This window comes from Equus caballus, chromosome 19, assembly GCF_041296265.1.
Source record: "Equus caballus isolate H_3958 breed thoroughbred chromosome 19, TB-T2T, whole genome shotgun sequence".
NCBI lineage: Eukaryota > Metazoa > Chordata > Mammalia > Perissodactyla > Equidae > Equus > Equus caballus.
In genome coordinates this window covers 11,954,674-11,976,599 of record NC_091702.1, presented here as the reverse complement: position 1 = coordinate 11,976,599, position 21,926 = coordinate 11,954,674, and the positions used below count along the sequence as shown (strand labels likewise).

The window sequence follows — 21,926 nt, the reverse complement described above, 5'->3', positions numbered from 1 at the left end:
TTTTTCTGGGTTACCCTAAGTCTTCTCCACTTCTACCCCTGCCCCACATCTCAACAAGCTAGTGGGTATCTTTTTATTTTCCCCATACGTAGATACGCCTAGATAGACAGATGGATAGATAGGTAGATACATAAAGTAGGTATGTTTTTTGGATCATTGACTGTTTGGAAAAATGAGATGATATTACATGCATCTTTCAAATCTTTAATGCATGTCGCCCGATTGCTTACCATGGCTGTAATGCTAAATATTTCTCCCATCAATGTGATGGTGCCTGTATGGGAAAAACACTCTTCCTCCCGGGTGCCTCCTGACTCTCACACCACTGCCACACAGCACTCCTGACACCAGATGTGAGGGTGCTCCACACACCAAGCCATCCTCCGACCCCAGCTGGGTGTCCCACAATTCAACTCTGTTCTAACGCTGACTACTCAGAGTGGGCACCACAGCTCACAAGTTAAGGGCTAAGTCCCACGAGACCATCCTCACTGCAGATGCTAGCTGAAAAGGCCCAGGTTGTCACCTGCACTTCTGACTGACCAGCTATCAACTGGGGTACCCATGACCCCCTCCCTGAGTGTGACAATTTGCTAGAATGGCTCACAGAACTCAGGGAACACTTACATTTATGGGTTTATTAAAGGGCATTATAAAGGATGTGAATACAGAGCCAAATGAAGACATATATAGGGCGAGGTCAGGAAGGGCCTTGAGCATAGGAGCTTCTGTCCCTGTGGGTTTGGGATGTGCCACCCTCCTAGCATGTGAATGTGTTCACCAACTCAGAAGCTCTCCAAACCCTGTACTACTGGGATTTTTATGGAGGCTTCATCACATAGGCCTGATGGACACTAATTCCATTTCCTGCCCCTCTGCCCTTCCTGGAGGATGGGGTTGGACTGAAAGTGCCTAACTTCTAATCACCCCTTGGTCTTTCTGGTGATGAGCTCAGATCCTGAAGTTATTCAGGAGCCCACGAAGAGTCACCTCGTTAGAACAAATGATGCTGTTACCACCCAGGACATTACAAAGGATTCAGGATCTCCATGTCAGGACCCAGGCTCAAAGAACAAACACTAGAACAGACAACGCTACTGGTGCTTCTATCGTTTAGGAGAGCACAAGGGTTTGAGGAACTCTGTGCCAGGAACTGGGAGCAGAGGCCAAAATAGATATTTCCTATTATTTCAGAGTACTTTTTCCCACACACCCAGCAGCAATAAATTTTGCCAGCATGAGTCCATCATAAAAGATTTCCTGGATAAAATATGGTGCATTGGAGCAATGGAACCCCATGCAGCTGTCAAAGGAAATGAGGAAGGTTTCCATGTATTGCTACAGACTGATCTCCAGGACACACCAGGACGGGAACGAGCAAGGTTCAGGACAGTGTTACAGGAGGTACTTTTCACGAAAGAAAAGGGGAAAATAAGACCAGATATAACTACTTGTTTATGTTTTCAAAATAAACAATGGCAGTAGGAACTAAGACCTAATAAAAATGGTTACCTCTAAGAAGAAGGAACAGGACGTTGGAGGTCAGGAGGGGAAGGTAGACTTCTCCGAATGTGTTTCATCATTTTCACTTTGGAGTTATGTAATTTTTTTCACAATTATAAAAATTACACCAAAAATTCCTAAGACATGAAAAACAATAAAAACAACAAATGACTCCTAAACATACATCAGCTGTTGACAGGAGCAACACAGAGAATTAGTCCATGTTTCTTTAAGGCACAGTAATTGCACAAAACTGGTAGGAGACACCCCAAAGACAAAAGGAATCCAAAAGAAATTGTAAATGACATTCAATAATCATATTTGTTAATAATAATACTGGAATTGTTATTTTTAAGCTGTAAGATATATATTGTAGAATAAAGTAAAGAAATAATTCTATCAATGTTACTAGCAACTGAGATTTCAGCATAAAAGAAATATGAATATAAAATTAAGGAAGTTGAGGGGCCGGCTCCGTGGCCGAGTGGTTAAGTTCGCGCGCTCCTCCGCAGCGGCCCAGGGTTCGGATCCTGGGCACGGACATGGCACTGCTCATCAGGCCACGTTGAGGCGGCGCCCCACGTCCCACAACTAGAAGGACCTGCAACTAAGATATACAACTATGTACAGGGGGAGTTTGGGGAGATAAAGCAGAAAAAAGAAAAAAAAAAGATTGGCAACAGTTGCTAGCCCAGGTGCCAAACCTTAAAAAAAAAAAAAAATTAAGGAAGTTGAGTACAAACCCTATAATCTTAATGTTGAACTGGAAATATCAGAATAAACTGATTTATATTTCTCTTTCTAAAAATACACTTTTTCTTTAAAGAATTTTTTTTTTTATTTTAAGATTTTTAATTTTTTCCTTTTTCTCCCCAAAGCCCCCCGGTACATAGTTGTGTATTCTTCGTTGTGGGTTCTTCTAGTTGTGGCATGTGGGACGCTGCCTCAGCGTGGTCTGATGAGTAGTGCCATGTCCGCGCCCAGGATTCGAACTAACGAAACACTGGGCCGCCTGCAGCGGAGCGCGCGAACTTAACCACTCGGCCACGGGGCCAGCCCCTCTAAAAATACGCTTTTAATGTTTATAGTTGAATAAGTCTCTCCTCTTTTCTGGAGCTTCTGGGTACTCGGTCTTCCCTAGAAAGAGTTCCTCCAGCCCTGCGCTGTACCCACTCTACCAGACTTGCCATGTTGACCATTTCACTTTGATATTCAGGATTAAGCAGGCCGAACTGAGTTTTCGAAATTGTGTGAGATAAGAATCCACTTTTCTTTTCTTCCAAATGGACAGTCCATTGTGCCAGTACCAACGATGACACATCTACGCTTTTCCTGCTGAACCGATCCATTGCCTTGCTCACACGCGAACTTTCACACATCCTAGGAACTCACTCTGGATGCTGTTCTGTTACACGGATCGAGTTGTCTAACCTTATATTCATATTCTGTCACCTTGATCACACTGGCTTCAGAGCATCCCCTGACACCCAGCGAGGCAAGGTATTCCTCAGAGTTCTTATTTTTCAGACTTTTCTTGACTACTCATTTGACCCAATTCCCACTCAAAAAATTTCACAAGGATTCTAACCAGAATTACATTACATTTATTTGTTAATTCTGGGAGAATTGGTATTTTTATGATATTAAGACTGCTCATTAAAGAACACTGCATGATCTTTTTCATGAGTTCACGAAGTTGTTTTCTATTTATAAAATTTTTATAATGATGGTTTATAGTTTTCTTCATATAGGTCCTGTGTCTTTCTGGTTAAATTTATTCAAAGTATTTTATGTTATTTTTACATTTTTTTTCCAGCTTTCCTAGGGTACACTTGACTAAACAAATTGTATCTATATAAATATGGTGTAAGATGCAATGTTTGATATATGTAAACTTTGTGAAATTATTACCACAATCAAGGTAATTAACACATCCACACCTCCCACAGTTATGATTTTTTTGTGCTGAGAACACTGAAGATTAACTCTCAGCAAATTTCAAGAACACAATTCAGTATCCTGAGCTGCAGTCACCATGCTGGGCATTACATCTCCAGCACGTGTTCATCCTACAGCCCTGGAGCTTTGTACCCTTTGACCCACGTCTCCCCATTTCCCGCCAACCCCCCTAGACCCAGCCACCACTCTACTCTGCTTTTATGAGTATGACTACTTTAGATTCCACACGTTAAGTGAAATCAGGCAGTATATCTATTTCTGTGTCTGGCTTATGAGTTGTTTTTTCAGCTCTTGTAAATGTAATGATTGTCTCATTTCCCTTTCTAGGTGTATACAGCTATAACACAGATAATTAGTCGTTGTGTGTTTATCTTGGATCCAAATTTTCTCATTCATTAGAGATTTTTGTTACTAAAATCTCCTGGGTTGTTACGTATATAAACATATGTTAAGCAAAAGAGATGGATCATTTAATCTCATCTTTCATACTATATACACAGATATTCTTCTCTGACTTCATTCTCTAGAACAGCATGGCCCATGGAGTTTTCTCTGATGATGGAAACGTTCTATAGCTGTGCTAACACAGTAGCCACTAGGCACACGTAGCTGTAGAGCACTATCAATGTGCCTAGTGAGGGGCCGCCCGGTGGTGCAGCGGTTAAGTGGACACGTTTTGCTTCGGCGGCCCGGGGTTCGCCGGTTCACATTCCTGCTGCGGACGTGGCACCGCATGGCAAGCCATGCTGTGGTAGGCGTTCCACATAGAAAGTAGAGGAAGATGGGCACGGATGTTAGCTCAGGGCCAGTCTTCCTCAACAAGAAGAGGAGGATTGGCAGCAGGTGTTAGCTCAGGGCTGATCTTCCTCAAAAAGGAAAAAGAAAAATTAAAAAAATAAATGTGCCTAGTGAGACTGAGAAACATTTTGAATTTTATTGAAGTTCAATTCCTTTACAGGTAAACAGCCACATGTGACTAATAGCTACCCTAATGCACAGCACAGATCTAGAATATCTGAAACAATGTCAAATAATAATGAAATCGTAGGAACGTCTATATAGCCCCGGCTGTTAATCAAAATAGTTTGAGTCTTTTGCTACTTAGCGTACTCTTTGCTGTCAGTTTTTGGTAAACAGACTATCATATGTAGGTATTTTTTCTATTTCTGTGTTACTTAGACTTTCTATTAAAAATTCTGGCTGAAGTTTAGCAAATTACTTTTCACTATTTATTTATGTGATTGTGGGACTTTCTCCCTCATTTTGGTGATATAATGGACTATGATGACAGATTTTCGAATATCTCACTAGCGCCAGTGCTGAAATAAGCCATATTTGGTCATAGTCTAACTTGTTTGTATGTGATTTGAAAGTAAAAATTAAAAGGTGACTTTTAACTGGAAATTATGTTCCAGCTTCTTCAGGAGTGCCTGACTCTTTCCATTTCTTCCCCATCAGTGACAAGGGAGGACTCTGCCCTCCCTGTTGGGCAGAGACCACCCTCACTGCAGAGTCAAGAACATCACGATGCGGCCGCCTTCCCAGCATAACCAGTTCCTCATTCCGAAAGGAGGAAGGTATTTTCTCCCACTTAGTGGGATGTCTTTTCATTTTGTGCGTGGTTTCCTTTGCCTCGTGGAAGCTTTTTAGTCTAACGTAGTCCCATTTGTTTCTTCTTTCTTTTGTCTCCCTTCCCTGAGTAGACATGGGATTCAAAAAGATACTGTTAAGACTGATGTCAAAGAGTGTACTGCTTCTGTTTTCTTCTAACGTTTTTATGGTTTCATGCCTTACATTCAAGTCTTTAATCCATTTTGGGTTGAGTTTTGTGTTTGGTGTAAGATAATGGTCTACTTTCACTCTTTGGTACGTGGCTGTCCAGTTTTCCCAACACCATTTTCAGAAGAGACTTTCCTTTCTCCGTTGAATGTTGTCGGCTCCACTGTTGAACACTGTCTATCCAAAGATGTGTGGTTTTGTTTCTGGGCTTTCAGTTCTGCTCCATTGACCTGTGTGTCTGACACTGTACCACTGCCATGCTGTTTTGATTACTGTAGCTTTGTAGTATATTTCCAAGTCAGGGACCGTAATACCTCCAGCTTTGCTCTTTTACCTCAGGATTACTTTGATTATTTGGGATCTTTTGTTGTTCCATATAAATTCTAGGATTCTTTGTTCTACATCTTGAAGAATGTCATTGGGATTCTGATTGGGATTGCACTCAAGGTGAAGATTGCTTTTAGGTCATATGGACATTTTAACTATCTTTAGTCTTGCAATTGAGGAGCATAGAACGTCTTTCTGTTTCTTTAAGTCTTCTTTGATTTCTTTTAATAATTCCTTACATTTTTCAGTGTATAGGTCTTTCACCTCCTTGGTTAAATTACTTCCTAGGTATGTTATTCCTTTGGTTGAGACTGTAAATGGGATTCTATTCTTCATTTCTCTTTCTGCTAGTTCATTACTAATGCACAGAAATGCAACTGATTTCTGTATCTTGCTTTTGTATTTTGACTGTGAAACTTTGCTGTACTTTTTGATTATTTCTAATAGTTTTTCTGGGATTCTTTAGGGTTTTCTATATATACAATTGTGTGAACAGACATTTGTTCAGAGAAGATATACAGGTGCCCGAGAGCCACATGAAAATATGTTCAACATCACTAATTATTAGGGAAGTGCAAATCAACACTGCAATGAGATATCAATTCACACACATCAGAATGGCTATAATTAACAAGACAAGAAATAACACATCTTGTTATTTGTTGAGAGGATGTGGAGAAAAGAGAACCCTCATACACTGCTAGTGGGAATGCAAGCTCATGAAGCTACTATGGAAAACAGGATCAAGATTTCTCAAAAGATTAGAAATAGAAATACCATACGATCCAGCTATCCTGCTACTGGGTAGCAATCCAAAGATCAAGAAACCAACAACGGAAAGAAATGTATGCACCCCTGTATTCATCGCAGCATTATTCCCAACAGCCAAGATATGGAAGTAACCCAAATACCCATCAGCGGAAGAATGAATAAAGAAGATGTTGTACGTATATACAATAGAACACTACCCTCCCATAAAAGTAGACAATTTGTGCCATTTATAACAGCACGGATGGACATTGAGGGTATTATGCTAAGCAAAATAAGCCAGACAGAGAGAGATGAACACCATATGATTCACTCATATGTGGAAGATAAACAGAACACATGGAGAAGGAGAAGAGATTAGTGGTTACCAGAGGGGAAGGGGGTGTGGGAAGGGCCAAAGAGATAAAGTGACACAAATGCACAGTGATGGATACAAACTAGACTATTGCTGGGGAACACGACTCAGTCTGTACAGAAACTAATTCCTGATGATAAACACCTGAACTTTACACAGTGTTATAAGCCAATATGACTCATTAAAATAAACTTTTTTTAAAAATTAAGAAGATTAATGGGTGGAACAAACAAAAGGTAAATAAACCAAGAGCCCCTTCTCTAGACTTAGGCCAGGCAGTTCTTGTAAAAATGCTTAGGAGGACCAAGTTAACTACAATTTCCATGTGCCACAAACACTTTTTTCTAGTGTTTCAATACAAATAAAAATGGCTAATTAGTTCAATTCTACCTGGTAACTCCTAGGAATAAAGTAAGGAGCAGCAAAGTGCATGTAGAACATGTAAATTAAAGTAAAGAAAAATTTATTTCCTCTTTATTGCACAGGTACCAATTTAAGCAATGTCAGATGGCAGGCATTATATATGGGCAAATATTCATTGAAATATATAATATTTTCCAAACACTCTAAAAAGTAAAATATCTCCTAAATAAAGAGGTCAGGGAAATAAAAGATCACCCTCAGCAGAAGTAAAACACTATCACCTAGAACTAATTTGGGAGTATCCACATTAGAAACAGGAATGAGGAAGATAAAAGAAAACTTAGGACGATACGAACAGGGGTCCCAGATAAAGCATCTTTGCGCTGCGTACCTGACTCACACTCAGTCCACCCAGGGCTTGTGAGGACAAAAGCACAGGCTAAACAACCGGCAGCCTCTCCACTTCCTATGGCAAAGAAGACACGAAGTCCATGGATAAGTGAGGGAGGCAGCTATAGACAAAACCTGGCGTGTCTGTAATATTCTTTACATTGACTACGCTTCTGACAGTTCAGTCCAACCCATGTGAAGAATCAGAGCTCTTAAATAGAAACACGTGCTGCATAAACCCTGAATTCTTACCAAACCCCAGTTTAGTGCTACCTGTTTTCCTGATGGAATAAATCCCACAGCAGCTATAAAACAAAGTTCTTACTGATGCCATGGTGGTTTTTATCATCATTCCAGTGAGCCCAGAGTGAGGTTTTTTACAGATTGATAGTTTCTAATATGTTATGACCCACTAATAAAAGCAGAAAAGCCACAAGGTACAGACCATACGAAAAAGTTCATTAGGAAGCTCTAAGGCAAGAGAGGAGACAAAAAATAAGGACATTAGCGGAATCTCATGCCCTGTCATGTACAGTGGCCGCTACAGTAGAGATTAGACACAGCCAGAATGCTAGCCAGGTTAACATGATACCTCAAGCCAAAGACCTAGTTCCATCAGTTTCTATTATCTGATACAGCATGTCTACCTTTCAAACAAAAAACGAGACATGCTAAAGGTGAGAGAGATCACAGTCAGAAGAGACAGAGCAAGTATCGGAACCGTGCTCAGATATGGAAGAGATTTTGGAATTATCAGACTTAAACTGTAAAATTACTGTGATTAATATGCTAAGGATAATAATGGAAGGAATGGACAACATGAAACAACAGATGACTAATGCAAGAAGAGAGAGGAAGTGGTAAGAAAGAAGCGAAAGAAAATGCTGTACACCAGAAACACTGTGAGAGAATGAAGAATGCCTTTGATGGACAAGGCTGAGGAAAAAATCAGGGAATCTGAACATACACCAACAGAAACTTCCCAAACTGAAATCCAAAAGAAAAAGAACGGGGGAGGGAGGAAACAGGATATTGAAAATTTTTGAACAATTACAAAAGTGATACCTATCCACAATGGAAATAACAGGAGGAAAAGAAAGAGAGAGGACAAGACAAACATGTGAAGTATTAATAGCTGAGAACTTTCCGAAATGGATGACAGATGCCAAAACACAGATGCAGGAAGCTCACAGATCACCACAAACAACCAATTCCAAAAAATATACATACAGACATATATTTAAACTGAACAAACACAAAGACAAAGAGAATCTTGAAAGAACCGAGAGGAACTAAAGCCTTACTTTAGTTCAAAAAGGGTAAGAATTACAGTGCCCTTCTCATTAGAAGACACGCAAGAGAAGAGGAGAATTCTACATCCAGTGAAGCCATCCTTCAAAAGGAAAAGAGGAAATGAAGAGTTTCTCAAACACAAACTGAGGGAATTGCTTGCCAGAAGACATGCCATATGCAAAATATTAAAAGAAGTGCTTCAGGAAGAAGGAAAATGATATAGGTCAGAAACTCGAATCTATATAAAGTAAAGAAGAGCATTGGCGAAGGAATCAATGAAGGTAAATAAATCTCTCCTTTTTCTTAATTGACCTAAGAGATAAAAGTTTGTTCAAATTAATAGTAATGATGTGCTTACAGCATAGGCATGAGTGAAATGAATGGCAACAATTCTATAAGGAATGTGGGAGAGGAATTGGGAATATCCTGTTACATGGGAATTGCACGACCCAAGAAGTAGTATTGTGTTATTTGAAAGTGGACCTAGATTACTTGTAAATGTATAGTGCAAACTCTAAGACAAACACTTAAAGGATTTTAGAAAGAACTATAATTGATATTCTAAGAAAGAAGATAAAATGAAATAAAATTAAGTGCTCAGTTTAAAGCAGAGAAGGAGAAAAGAAGAAGAAGAAAAGAAGGAAGTAGAAAGCCATTACAAACGTGACAGATATTAATTCAAATGCAGCAATAACCAGACTAAATGTGAATGGTCTGAGTACACCATTACAAGATGGAGACTGTCAGAGAACAGAAAAAGACACTATATGTTGCCTATGAGAAACCCACTTTAAATATAAACACAGATTAAAAGTAAAGGGATAGAGAAAGATATGTCCTGCTAACACAAATTACAATAAACCTGGAATAGCTATATTATTTTAGACAAACCAGACATTAGGACAAAAAAAGTGATCAGAGATAAGGAACTACGTAATAACAAAGGTGTCAATACTTCAACATGTAATAACCCTTACTATCTATGTACCTAACAACAGAGCATCCAAGTGTGTGAGACAAAAACTGATAGAACTGCAAGGGTAAATAGACAAATCCACCATCATATTTGGAGACTTCAGCATCAGCCTATTAGCAATGGACAGATCCGGCAGGCAGAAAATCAGCAACATAGTTGACCTCAATACCACCATCAATCAACCAGATTGGAGTGATATCTATAGACTACTCTCATGGTGCATATTCTGTGTCAACTTGACAGGGGTCAGAGGATGAGCAGACAGCTGGTAAAAGATTATTTGTGGGTGTGTCTGTGACGGGGTTTCCAGTAGAGACCAGCACTTGATTGCTGAACTGAGTAAAGCCGATGACCTCCCCTACATGGGTGGGTACTGAAGGACTGAATAGAACAGAGTGCTGAAGGGGGGCACATGTGCTCTCCCTGTTTCAGCTGGGACCTCTGTCTTCTGCCCTGGGAAATCAATGCTCCTGGTCCTTTGGCCTTCAGATACAGGCTAAAGCTTACACGATCGCCCCCACTCCCTGACCCTCATACCCTCTGCCAATTCTCAGGCCTTTGGACAGGGACCGAAGTACTCGACCAGCTTTCCTGGTTTTCCAGCTTGCAATGCATAAATTTGGGGGCCAATACCTATAATAGTGTCCTTTACATATGTATATGTGTACATCCGATTGGTTCTGTTTCTCTGAAGAACCTTGACTAACAACTGTTTCATCCAAGAACGGCAGAACACGCATTCTTCTCAAGCTCACGTGGAACATTCCCCAAGATAGACCACATTCAGAGACATAAAACATATCTTTACAAATTTAACAAAACAGCAACTGTTCAACACATGTTCTCAATGCAATAGAATTAAACTAGAAATCAGTAACAGCAAGATAATTTAAAGTTCTCAAGTATTTGCAGACTAAACAAGACACATTCTAAATATCAAGTGAGAAAATGAGGAAGCCTCAAGAGGAATAAAAGTATATTTAAACTAAGAGGTAATGAAAAATACAACTCATCAAAATTTATGGGATGCAGGAAAAGCAACATTCAGAGGGAAATTTATAGCATTGAATGCATATGTCAGGGAAGAAGAAATACCTAAAATTAAAAATCTAAGTTTTCATGTTAGGAAAGTAGAAAAAGAAGAGTGAGTATGTTGAAGGTAAGCAGAAGAAAATAAAAAGTAAAAATTAGGGCAGAAACCAATGAAATTGAAAACAGGAAATGAAAAAATCAACAAAGTCAAAGGGTTTTTTGTTTTTTGTTTTGGGAAAGATCAATAACACTGACTATCCTAGCCCAATTAAGTGAGAAATAAAAAAAAGAGAAGACACAAAATACCAATATCATCTACAAAAGAGAGATATAACTACTAATCCTATGAACAGTAAAATGTTAATAAAGGGATAATATGAATGACTCTATTCCCACAAACTGGATAATGGGGGTAAAATGGACAAATTCATTAAAAGTCAAGTGTACTATGAAAGTTCACACAAGGAGAAACAGATAATCTGAATAGGCTTACATCTATTAAACAAATTGCATCAATAATTAATAACCTTCCAAAACAGAAAGTGCCAGCCCTAGGTGTGTTTATCAGTGAATTCTACCAAAAATTTAAGGAAGAAAGTATACCTATTCTCTACAATCTCTTCTACAAGGTCGATGCCGGGGAATATCTCCTAATTCATTCTATGAGGGCAGCCAGACATAATACCAAAGCCAGACAGGGTACAAGAAAGGAAAACTAAAAACAAATATCTCTCATGAAGACAGATGCAAAAATCCTTAAGAAGCATTAGCAAATTGAATCCAACAATGTAAAAAAGGAGTTATATACCATGACGTAGTGGGCTTATTCCAGGAAAGCAGGGCTGGTTCAGCGGTCCAAAATCAATTCATGTAATCCATCAGTCAACACACTAAAGAAGAAAAATCACATGATCATATCGATAGATACAGAAAACATATTTGACAAAATCCAACACCCATTCATGATAAAAACTTTCAAACACTAAGAATAAAGGGTAACATTCTCAAGGTGATAAAGAGCATCTATTGCAAACCCTACAGCTCACATCATGCTTAATGGGGAGAAACTCACAGCTTTCCCCTGAGATCAGGAAGCAGGCAAGGATGCCCCTCTCACCGCTCATACTCAAGACAGCACTGGAAGTCCTTGTTGATGCAATAAGACAAAAAAGGGAAAAAAAAAACACATGAGATGGGGACAGAAAAAACAAAACCGTCTTTATTTGCAGATGACATGACTTTCTATACAGAAAATCCCAGAGAATCCACAAGAAAAGGAATGAAATTAATTAGCATTTACAATAAAATTGCAGGATACAAGGTGAACCTATAAAAATCTATTGTTTTCCTATATACCAGCAATAAACAATTGGAATTTGACATTAAAAACACAGTAACATTCATACTTGCACCTAAAAAAGAGAAATATTTAAGTATAAGTCTAACAAAATATGTGTAAGATTTAGATGATGAAAACTATGAAACTGATAAAAGAAATAAAAGATCTAAATAAATGGACGTCCCATGTTCATGGGTTGGAAGACTTCACATTGTTAAGACGTCAGTTCTTTCCAACTTGATCCATAGGTTCAACACAATCCCAACCAAAATCACAGTAAGCCATTTCGTGGATATCCACAAACTGATTCTAAAGTTCGTGTGGAGAGAAAAAGACCCAGAACAGCCAACACAATATTGATGGAACAGAATAAAGTTGGAGAACTCGCAGTACCCTAGTTCAAGACTTACTAGAAAGCTATAATAATCAATACAGCATGGTACTGACAGAAGAGTAAATACATAGAGGAATGGAAAACAACAGAGAGTGCAGAAATAGACCCACACAAATACAGGCAACTGATTTTTGACAAAGGAGCAAAGGCAATACAGTAGGGAAAGAACAGCCTTTTCAACAAATGGTGCTGGAACAACTGGATGACCATACCAAAAAAAAAGAAAAGAAAGAAAAAGGAATCTTGACACAGACCTTACAGCTTTCACAAAAATTGACTCAAAATGGGTCATAGACCTAATGTGAAATGCAAAAGTACAAACACCTTGTAAAAACACAGGAAAAACATCTATATGACCTTGGATTTGGCAGTGAGATTTTAGGTATAACACCAAAGGATAATCTATGTAAGAAAAAATTGGTAAATTGGACTTCATTAAAATTTAAAATTTCTGTTCTGCTAAAGACACTCTTAAGAGAATAAAATAAAAAGAGAAGAAAAAGACAAGCCAGAGAGAAAGACTGGCAGAAAATATTTGCAAAAAAAAAAGGAAAAATGCCATAGCTGTCACCCTCCCCATCACCTCCTTGGGCTTGCAGGCAAAACATCTTCCTTTGGCCCCTAGTTTTGGAAAAACTCATGTTCTTGACCCAGGTTTAGTTTTTTCCTGCCATTTCTATTCCATACATTACCATACATTTAACTTGTAAAATAGACTGTGATATTATGTAGTGAATTAACGCAAAAAAGGACTTGTATCCAAAAAACATAAAGAACTCATGACACTCAAGAAGAAAATCAACACCCAATTAAAAGATAGGCCAGGGGTCAGCCAGGTGCTGTAGTGGATAAGTTTGCATGCTCTGCTTTGGCAGCCCAGGGTTCCTGGGTTCAGATCCCAAGCAGGGACCTAGGAGCGCGCAACAAGCCAGGCTGTGGCAGCATTCCACACAAAATAGGGAAAGATTGGCACAGCTATTAGCTCAGGCCCAATCTTCCTCGCACAGAATAAATAAATAAGTGGGCCAAATATCTGGATACAGCCACACCCTACTCTCCACCTTCATCCCCTCTGATCCCACACACGCCAGCCCGGCCACACCATCGGCTGGGATCATTATCAGTCCTGGTTAACTCCATTCTGTGTCGACTGGCGCTGTGGCAGGCAGAATGGTTCCCATGCCCTAATCCTCAGAACCTGTGAATATATTATGTCAGAAAAGTGATTTTGCAGGTGAAATTCTGGTACATATGCTAAGCGAAATAGGTCAGATGGGGAAAGACAAATACTGTATGATTTCACTCATATGCGGAGGATAAAAAAGCCATAACACATGGATATGGAGAATGCATCGGTGGTTACCAGAGGGCAAAGGGGTGGGGAGGGCAAAAGGGGTGAAGGGGGACATTTGTACAGTGACATTTGTAAGGTGACATTTGTGCGGAAACTAGACTTTTGGTGGTGAACATGATGTAGTCAATACAGAAGTTGAAATATGGTGATGTACACATGGTATTCATATAATGCTATAAACTAATGTCATCTCAATTTAAAAAGTTTAAAACATTTTCAAAAAAGAAATGCAGGTTAAAGCTTTTAAAATGGGGAGATTATCCTCGATTGTCTCTGTGACCCGATCTAATCACATAAACCCTTAAAAGTCGAGAACTTTCTCCAGCTGGAGCAGAGAGATGCTGCCGAAGGGAAAGTCAGAGAGACACGAAGCGTGAGAAGCACTCGAGGCTTCTGCTGGTTAGAAGATGGGGGAGCCAGGCCACGAGGAAGCCAGGTGGTCTGGTGCTGAGAGCCTCGCGGCCGTCAGCCAGCGAGGAATGGGGACCTCAGCTCCACAACTGCAAGGAACCGCACTCTGCCATGCCTCAGAGTGAGTTTGGAAAAGGATTCTCCCCCAAACCTCTAAATAGGATCGCAGCTGGCTCACTCCTGACTCTGGCCCTCTGAGCTGTGGGGCAGAGGAGGCAGCCAAGCCCACCTGGGCCCGTGATCCCCAGAACTGTGAGGCAGTGAATGTGTGTTGTTTGAAGCCTCCAGGTCCGTGATAATCTCTTACAGCAGCAACAGGAAGCTGTGACAAGCACCCACCGTTTCTGACCCATCATGTACTTCCCAATATGGTGGGCACCTGAAACGAGTTGACAACCATGACTCCATTTTGTACCCTGGACTCCATCTTGCTAAAAATAGGAAACTGTGCTGACATTGCTGACTTACCAAAAGGTAGTTATTTGCTGAGAGACGACTGTCTGAAGAACTGTGCCAAAATATACTCTTTCTGGTCACAAGCAGGTGCCCTTGAGCAAGCCCATGAGCTATGACATGAATGGACCCTCCCTGACAAACAGTGAGGTGGCTGCTCTGGGCTCTCCTTTGTGATGATAAAAACTCCTGACTTTTATGACTTGGGGGACCCTTTTCTGGCTGCTGCCAGAACCTGTGTTCCCCAAACTTCAATTCGAAGACCCCAAATAAAGCCTCTCTTTTTCTTTTAGGTGCCTCTTTTTCTAAGCACCGTCATCCCCGTCATTCAGGTGAGGAACCTGAGACTGTCGCACAGCAGGTGTCCAGGCCAAAGTTTCACAGGCGGAGCTCAAGACATCACAGGCTCTGTTCCCCAGCACCCCAATAAAGCCACTGTCGCAATAAAGCGAGTCACACGAATCTTTTGGTTTTCAGTGCATATAAAAGTTACGTTTACACTACACTGTTGTCCATTAAGTTTACAGTAGCACTATATTTTTGAAACATGCACATACCTTGATAAAAAAATAACTTATTGCTAAAAACACTAACCCTCGTCTGAGCCTTCAGTGAGTTGTAATCTTTTTGCTGGTGGAGGGCGTTGCCTCAGCATTGATGGCTGCTCACTGATCAGGGTGGTGGTTGCTGAAGGTTGGGGTGGCTGTGACAATTTCTTAGAATAAGACAACAATGAAGCTTAGCACATTGATCGACTCTTCCTCTCATGAATGTTTTCTCCGTAGCATGTGACGCTGTTTGATAGCGTTCTACCCACAGTAGAATTTCTTTCAAAATTGGATCAATTCTCTCAAACCCTGCCTCTGCTTTATCAACCAAGTTTATGTAACATTCTAAATCCTTTGTTGTCATCTCAACAGTCCTCATGCATTTTCACCAGGAGTAGTTTCTCTCTCAAGAAACCACTTTCTTTGCTCGTCCATAAGAAGCAACTGCGCACCCGTGAACATTTTATCAGGAGATTGCTGCACTTTAGTCCCATCTTCAGGGTCCACTTCTAGTTTAGCTCTTCTCCTGTTTCCACCGCATCTGCACTTACTTCCTCCACTGGATTCTGGAACCCCTCGAAGTCATCCATGAGGGTTGGAGTCAACTTCTTCCAAACTCCTGTTAATGTCGATATTTTGACCTCTTCCCATGAATCACGAATGTTCTTAATGGCATGGAGAATGGTGAATCCTCTCCAGAAAGTGTTCAATGCCCTTTGCCCAGATCCATCAGAGGAGTCACTATGCATGACAGCTATAGCCTTACAAAATTCAGTTCTTACACAATAAGACTTGGAAGCCAAAATTACTCCTTGATCCCTGGGCTACAGAATGGATGTCATGTTAGTGGGCATGAAAACAACATTAATCTCATTGTGCCTTTCCATCCGAGCTCTTGATTGACCTGCTGCATTGTCAATGAGCGGTAATATTTTGAAAGGACTCTTTTTTTCTGAGAAGTTGATCTCAACAGCGGGCTTAAAATATTCATTAAACCATGTTGTAAACAGATGTGCTGCCATCCAGGCTTTGTTGCGCCATTTATAGAGCACAGGTAGAGCAAATATAGCATAATTTTTAAGGGTCCTGGATTTTCAGAATGGTCAATGAGCATCGGCTCCAACTTAAAGTCACCAGCTGCATTAACTCTCTAACAAGAGAGTCGGTCTGTCCTTTGAAGCTTTGAAGCCAGGCACTGACTTCTCTCTGGCTGTGAAAGTCCCAGATGGCGTCCTCTTCCAGTAGAAGGCTGTTTCGTCTATGTTGAAAGTCCGTCGTTGAGTGTAGCTGCCTTCACTGATGATCGAGCCACATCTTCTGGATGACGTGCTGCCCCTTCTAGTAGAAGCAGCGCTTGCTGCTTCCCCCTGCCCTTCCAGGTTATGGCAAGGGCTTCTGTCCTTAAACCTCATGAGCCCACCTCTGCTGGATCACACTTTCTCGGGCAGCTTCCTCCCCTCTCTCGGCCTTCCCAGAACTGAAGAGAGTGAGGGCCTGGCTCTGGATCCTCTTCAGCCTGGTGGAGTGTTGTGGCTGGTTTGCTCTTCTGTCCAGGCCACTGAAACTTCCTCCATATCAGCAACGAGGCTGCTCTGCTTTCTTATCATTCGTGTGTTCACTGGAGCAGCACTTTTAATTTTCGTTAAAGGAAAAGGAAAAGGAAAAGAAGTTTTCCTTTGCACTCACAACTTGGCTAATAGTTTGGTGCAAGAGGCCTGGTTTTGGGCCTGTCTTGGCTTTTGAAACACCTTCCGTACTGAGCTTGAGCATTTCTAGCTTTTGATTTGAAGTGAGAGATGTATGACTCTTCCTTTCACTGGAACCCTTAGCGGCCACTGTAGGGTTACTAATGGGCCTAATTTCAACATTGGTGTGTCTCCGGGAATAGGGAGGCCTGAGGAGAGGGAGAGACGGGGGAACAGCCGGTCGGTGGAGCAGTGGGGACACACACAACATTTATTAATTGTTTGCTGTCTTATATGGATGCAGTTCGTGGAGCCCCAGAACAATTACAATAGTAACATCAGCGATCACTGAGCACAGGTCACCACAACAAACAGAATAGTAACGAAAAAGTTTGAAATACTGTGAGAGTTACCAAGATGTGACCCAGAGACCCAAAGTGAACACACGCTGTGGTAGAAACGGCACCAGTAGACTTGTTCAACGCAAGGTTGCCACAAACCTTCAACTTGTAAAAGACGCAACATCTGGGAAGCACAATCAAATGAAATAGGCCTGTATCACCCTTTAAACCCTGGGGGCGTGTCAGTTACTCAGTTGAAACCCATAGGAGGAAAAATTAGGGTTTCCTGGTGAAGAAGAAATTATGCCTCAGGTCGCAGCTTAAAATCTTGCTGAGTTTCTAGTCTGCTGACCTTCCGGTCGCTTCAAACTTGCCAGCTCCCACAATCACAAGAGTAACTCCGTGAGATAAACCTCTCGCTGTGTGTCCGTGTACACGTATGCATACACATGCATGTACAGTCATGCGCTGCATATGACCGTTTGGTCAGTGACGGGCTGCAAATACGATGGTGGTCCCATAAGACTAGTACCACAGAGCCTCGGGGGGCGGTAGGCCACACCGTCTAGGGTTGTGTAAGTGCACTCTGTGCTGTTTGCACAAGGACGAAATTGCCTAACGATGCATTTCTCAGAACATGTCCCCGTCGTTAAGGGAGGCATGGCTGTATGTTCATACATGTGTATGTTCATGTTATACATATATATGTTCCTGTTCTCTGGAGAGCTCTAATACAGATTGTGGTGCCAAGGATGGTTCTAGAGGAATAGAATATTAAAGATGTGTTTCTAAAAAGGTTCAGTTTCTGTAATTGGCTCTCTAATTTGATTAAATTTAAACGTTCTAGCAGCCCTACTTCCAGTGTTCAGAGGAAACTAATGGTCCATGGCAATTTCTGGCAATAGGGATATACGAAATATCACCATTGTGTAATCCTAATCAAATATTTATAAAAGGCAAGGTTCTGGGTGGCCGTGAATTTGATACTTTAGATCATTCTGGACTAACTAATGTAATGAAATTAACTAACTGCTCCTAACTGCACTGATTATGTGAGGAAAGAAAGAGATGAGTCCAGGTGTCCAATTCGCAGCTCCAGCACCATGTAATGGACCTGAAGCATCTCCTTCTTCCCTGAAATAAACACTTATTTCCTGTAGCTTCAGAGCTGAGATTTCGGAAAACCTAACCCAGAGTCTCTGCCTGCAAGTGGCTGAATCACAGCCCAAATGGAATTCCCGTCCGCACAGCAGTGAAAGTGATGGCGTCGATTTAGAAGGAGTGGGGTCTTGAGGGTGGAACGGGGACAACAGGCCATTCCTGGGTGAGCTGGGCTTCAGGCTCCACAGATGTGCAGCGTCTCTTTGTCCATAGAAGCAGCGCCCTCCTCCTCCTCCTGTCTGAGGAGATCACTCTGCCCCTCCTGAGGATCCCTGAGGGCACTGCCTGGCAAGACATCGCTCCTCCTCAGGACTACGCCCACCAGCCTCCTTGGCTTGCAGACCAAGACTCCATCCAGGTGAACCTGACTCCCAGCTGGTCCCAAAGGGTGAGGCGCAAACTGGGCCCCGAGGAACTGCGCTGCACTCCAGAAGAACTGGTCCAATTCCTGGGCCACAGACGGGAACCGGGCAACACTGTGAAGAACCGGAATAGGCAGGGTTGGGAGAAGGCTGGAAGGAACGTACAGTAGGTTTAAGTGGAACGCAGTGGTAGGGCCCCACTCGGCAGAGGTTCTCTGTTCAGTGTGTGTCTCACGGGGGGACAGAGAGCTTAACAGTCTGCTCAGTTGACCGGCTCCAAAGTGGACCCATGTGGAGGGCACACAATGAAAAGCAGCGTCCTGGGAATACTGTAGAAGAAGGGATCAAAAGAATCATTCTGAAGCAGCACAGAGAGCTACAAGAGCACACAGCCAACTGCTTAGTGAAATGAGGAAAGCAAGAGCAGGACAAAATGAAAAGCTCAGAAACAAGAAAGACAAAAATACACAAAAAAGAACCAAACAGATATTTTGAAGCTGAGAATGAAAAAAAAACAACAGCATGTTAGGGGTCCCTCACTGCAAACATGGGTCTCTCCGGGGGACTGTCAGCACTTTTGGCCAATGGATGCCCAAGGATGCAATGCGCTGTCCCCCGCTGCCACACGATGGGCATGGGACATGTTAAAGGTCGCTCCATGCAGGCTGGCCTCGCAGGAGCCCCACAGTCCTGCAGGAGAAACCCATCGGACACCCGTGCCTTCATCCCGGCCCTGGCCCAGCCCTGGCACCTGGCACTTCTGCTTCCCTTTGGAGCGGAAGGACAGCCATTCCTCCGTTGGCAACTCTCTTTCCTGGATGGCTGTGCCGTGTCAGGAAGGGCCTGGGCTACTGGGAAGCAGTGTTTATCCTCAGTGGTTGGTTGTCCTGAGAAGGTGCCCTGGCAGAGTCCAGCCTGCAGGGAGCTGGGTGACACTTGCGGTCATCAGGCAGTGCCAAGCTCTTCCTCTGGCCCTTGTCTTACAAGATTTTTCAGGGCTAACGTTCAAAGCATCAGGTGGTAACCCTTTAGCTCCTGGTCAGCGGATGGGTTCTTGGGCTGAACTCAGGGCGCTGTTTACGCCCACATGGGAAGCATTTCAGTATTTTAACTGGTAAGGCATTTTCACATGTCCACGCATGTCCAGAGGTCATCACTTTGGGGGCATGCCCGCTGCACCCCCACCCACGCTCCTCTCATGTCTCAGCTTTCAATGTTCCCAACAGGAAAGGCTCACACCCCCGGGACACAGTCACAGCTCAACTGTGGAAAAGAGCACAGCCGTCCAGGGGCTGCACGCCATAGAGGCTGGGCCAGCTGCCCCTTAGGTTGAGCTGGCAAGAACACAGCTGAGCGTGTTAACGGGCACATGTGTGAGACCATGGACCTCAGATCCATGTGGCCCAGAAGTCACTCTGCACAGCAAGGGAGAGTGTAAGTGCACTCGCTAGCCAGGATTATGGCCTGTTAGCCTGCAAATCACAGCTCACCAGGATCCATCAGGCCCAGCCAGGGAGGAGTGGCCTTGAGGCACCTGAGGGAGGGTGGGGCCTTGAGGGGACTTCTGACTTGACAAGAGTGAAGAAGGAAGCGCAGGGGCTGGGGCCCTGGGTCACAGGGAGCAGGAGAGTGTCAGGAACGGGGCCCAGCTGGAGCCTGTCAGGCTGCACCACAAATCTTCCCCTGGAGAGGAGGCAAGCAGGGAGAGGACTTTGGAGCCAGGGACATGGTCCCAGCAGTAGTCCTGTCCAGGGAAAGGGTGAGCACGGGCCCCAGGGGACACTGAGGAGGGGAAGTCCTGCCTGCCCAAAGTCCCTGCACAAATGACCTTCCCCTGGCCTTGTCCTCTCCACACGCATAGTTTGATCTCTACACGTTTTCCCCACTTAGAGCTGATGCGTTTCCAGAGGCTGAACTAGAAACTACAAGTTCCAAACATGGGGTCCAGACAGACCTCCACAAGACATGCAGGAAATGTTCCCTCTCCCTCCAGAGTGTGGACGGGCAGCCCCTCTCCTGGGGCACAGAGTGGGCCTGGCAAGTGGTGGCTTTAGGGCCCCCCACATTTCCGTGGTGGATGCTCGGCCTGAGAAAACACCTCGACCTCCCATCTCAAGGGTCTGAGGGGCTGTCTCTGCTCCTGGCCCAGCTTCACGATGCTGACACGGACCTGTCCTCTGAGGAGGGGCACTTGGGGTCTCCTTCAGCAGCCAGGGAGGGGCTGCACCTTCCCCCCTCTCCCACACACAATAATCGGATGACTGCAAAATGTCTTACTCCAGTGAGGAATCTGAGAGTCTGGACAGCGTTTAAATTAGCACAGGATGTGAAAGAACCACCACTCCCAGGCTCTAAGAGAAACAGGACTTTAATACAACGGTATGCAAATCTGGCATGAACTATTTACAAGCAGTGATTCTCACTTCTACAGAGATGGAAATTGGCCTCGGGGAAGGGTGGCAGGCGGTGGGGCCCGTGCACCCCGAGTGACCCAGCTGGGTTCCCACTGCTAAGGAAGAGGTCATACGACAACGGGACGCTCACTCCCTCCTCAGCTTCATGATGGCCGTGCTCTGTGGGCCTGCAGAGATTTGCTGGCCAACTAGCAACGGGGCTCCAGCTGGCAGGACAGGCTGTAGCTACAGGACAGAGTGGCACCTGTGAGCCTCCCACAATCCACAGCCCAGGTGTCCCTCCCGGCATCTGCCCAGCAGCTGGAGCCCAGGTGCCCTAGCCATAGCCATGGGACAGGTCAGGGCTGACAAGGGAGCCATGGACTCAGGCTCTCCAGACTGGCCAGCAGGGAGAGTCCACCTGTCCCTCCCCATCTCCTGGCTGGCCTCACCTCTCGTCCTCACTGAGCTGCTCCATGTCCCAGAACCAGGCCCTGAATACCTCCTGGGGCTCTAGGTTGTAATTCTCTGCAGCCTCCTGGAGCTGAACGATCTCAATCATCACTCTGTGTTCCTGGGACCAGAGGGAGGAGACGATGCCGACAGAGCCTGCTGGGGATGCTGCAGGGTCTTCAGGGGGTGAGGAGTGGGGCAGGGGACTGGTCCTGGGTCCTTGCTCACATGGGGACCCTCCTTCCCTCCAATTCCATGCAGGTCCTACCTGTTCTCAGAGATGGGTA

The 21,926-nt window shown here is 43.4% G+C and overlaps 1 protein-coding gene across 1 annotated transcript in view; it reads right to left on the bottom strand.

Annotated features, from left to right (window-relative positions):
* Positions 1 to 21,926, bottom strand: part of LOC111772165 (ral guanine nucleotide dissociation stimulator-like) — a 58,852-nt gene that overhangs the window by 26,062 nt on the left and 10,864 nt on the right. Inside the window, exons 14-17 of the mRNA XM_070243184.1 lie at positions 21,639 to 21,760; positions 11,818 to 11,891; positions 11,554 to 11,635; positions 1,513 to 1,640 (exon numbers count right to left, since the gene is read on the bottom strand). Of these exons, the coding sequence (XP_070099285.1) occupies positions 11,628 to 11,635; positions 11,818 to 11,891; positions 21,639 to 21,760 (204 nt within the window). The 3' untranslated portion in view covers positions 1,513 to 1,640; positions 11,554 to 11,627. The remainder of the gene's footprint in view (positions 1 to 1,512; positions 1,641 to 11,553; positions 11,636 to 11,817; positions 11,892 to 21,638; positions 21,761 to 21,926) is intronic.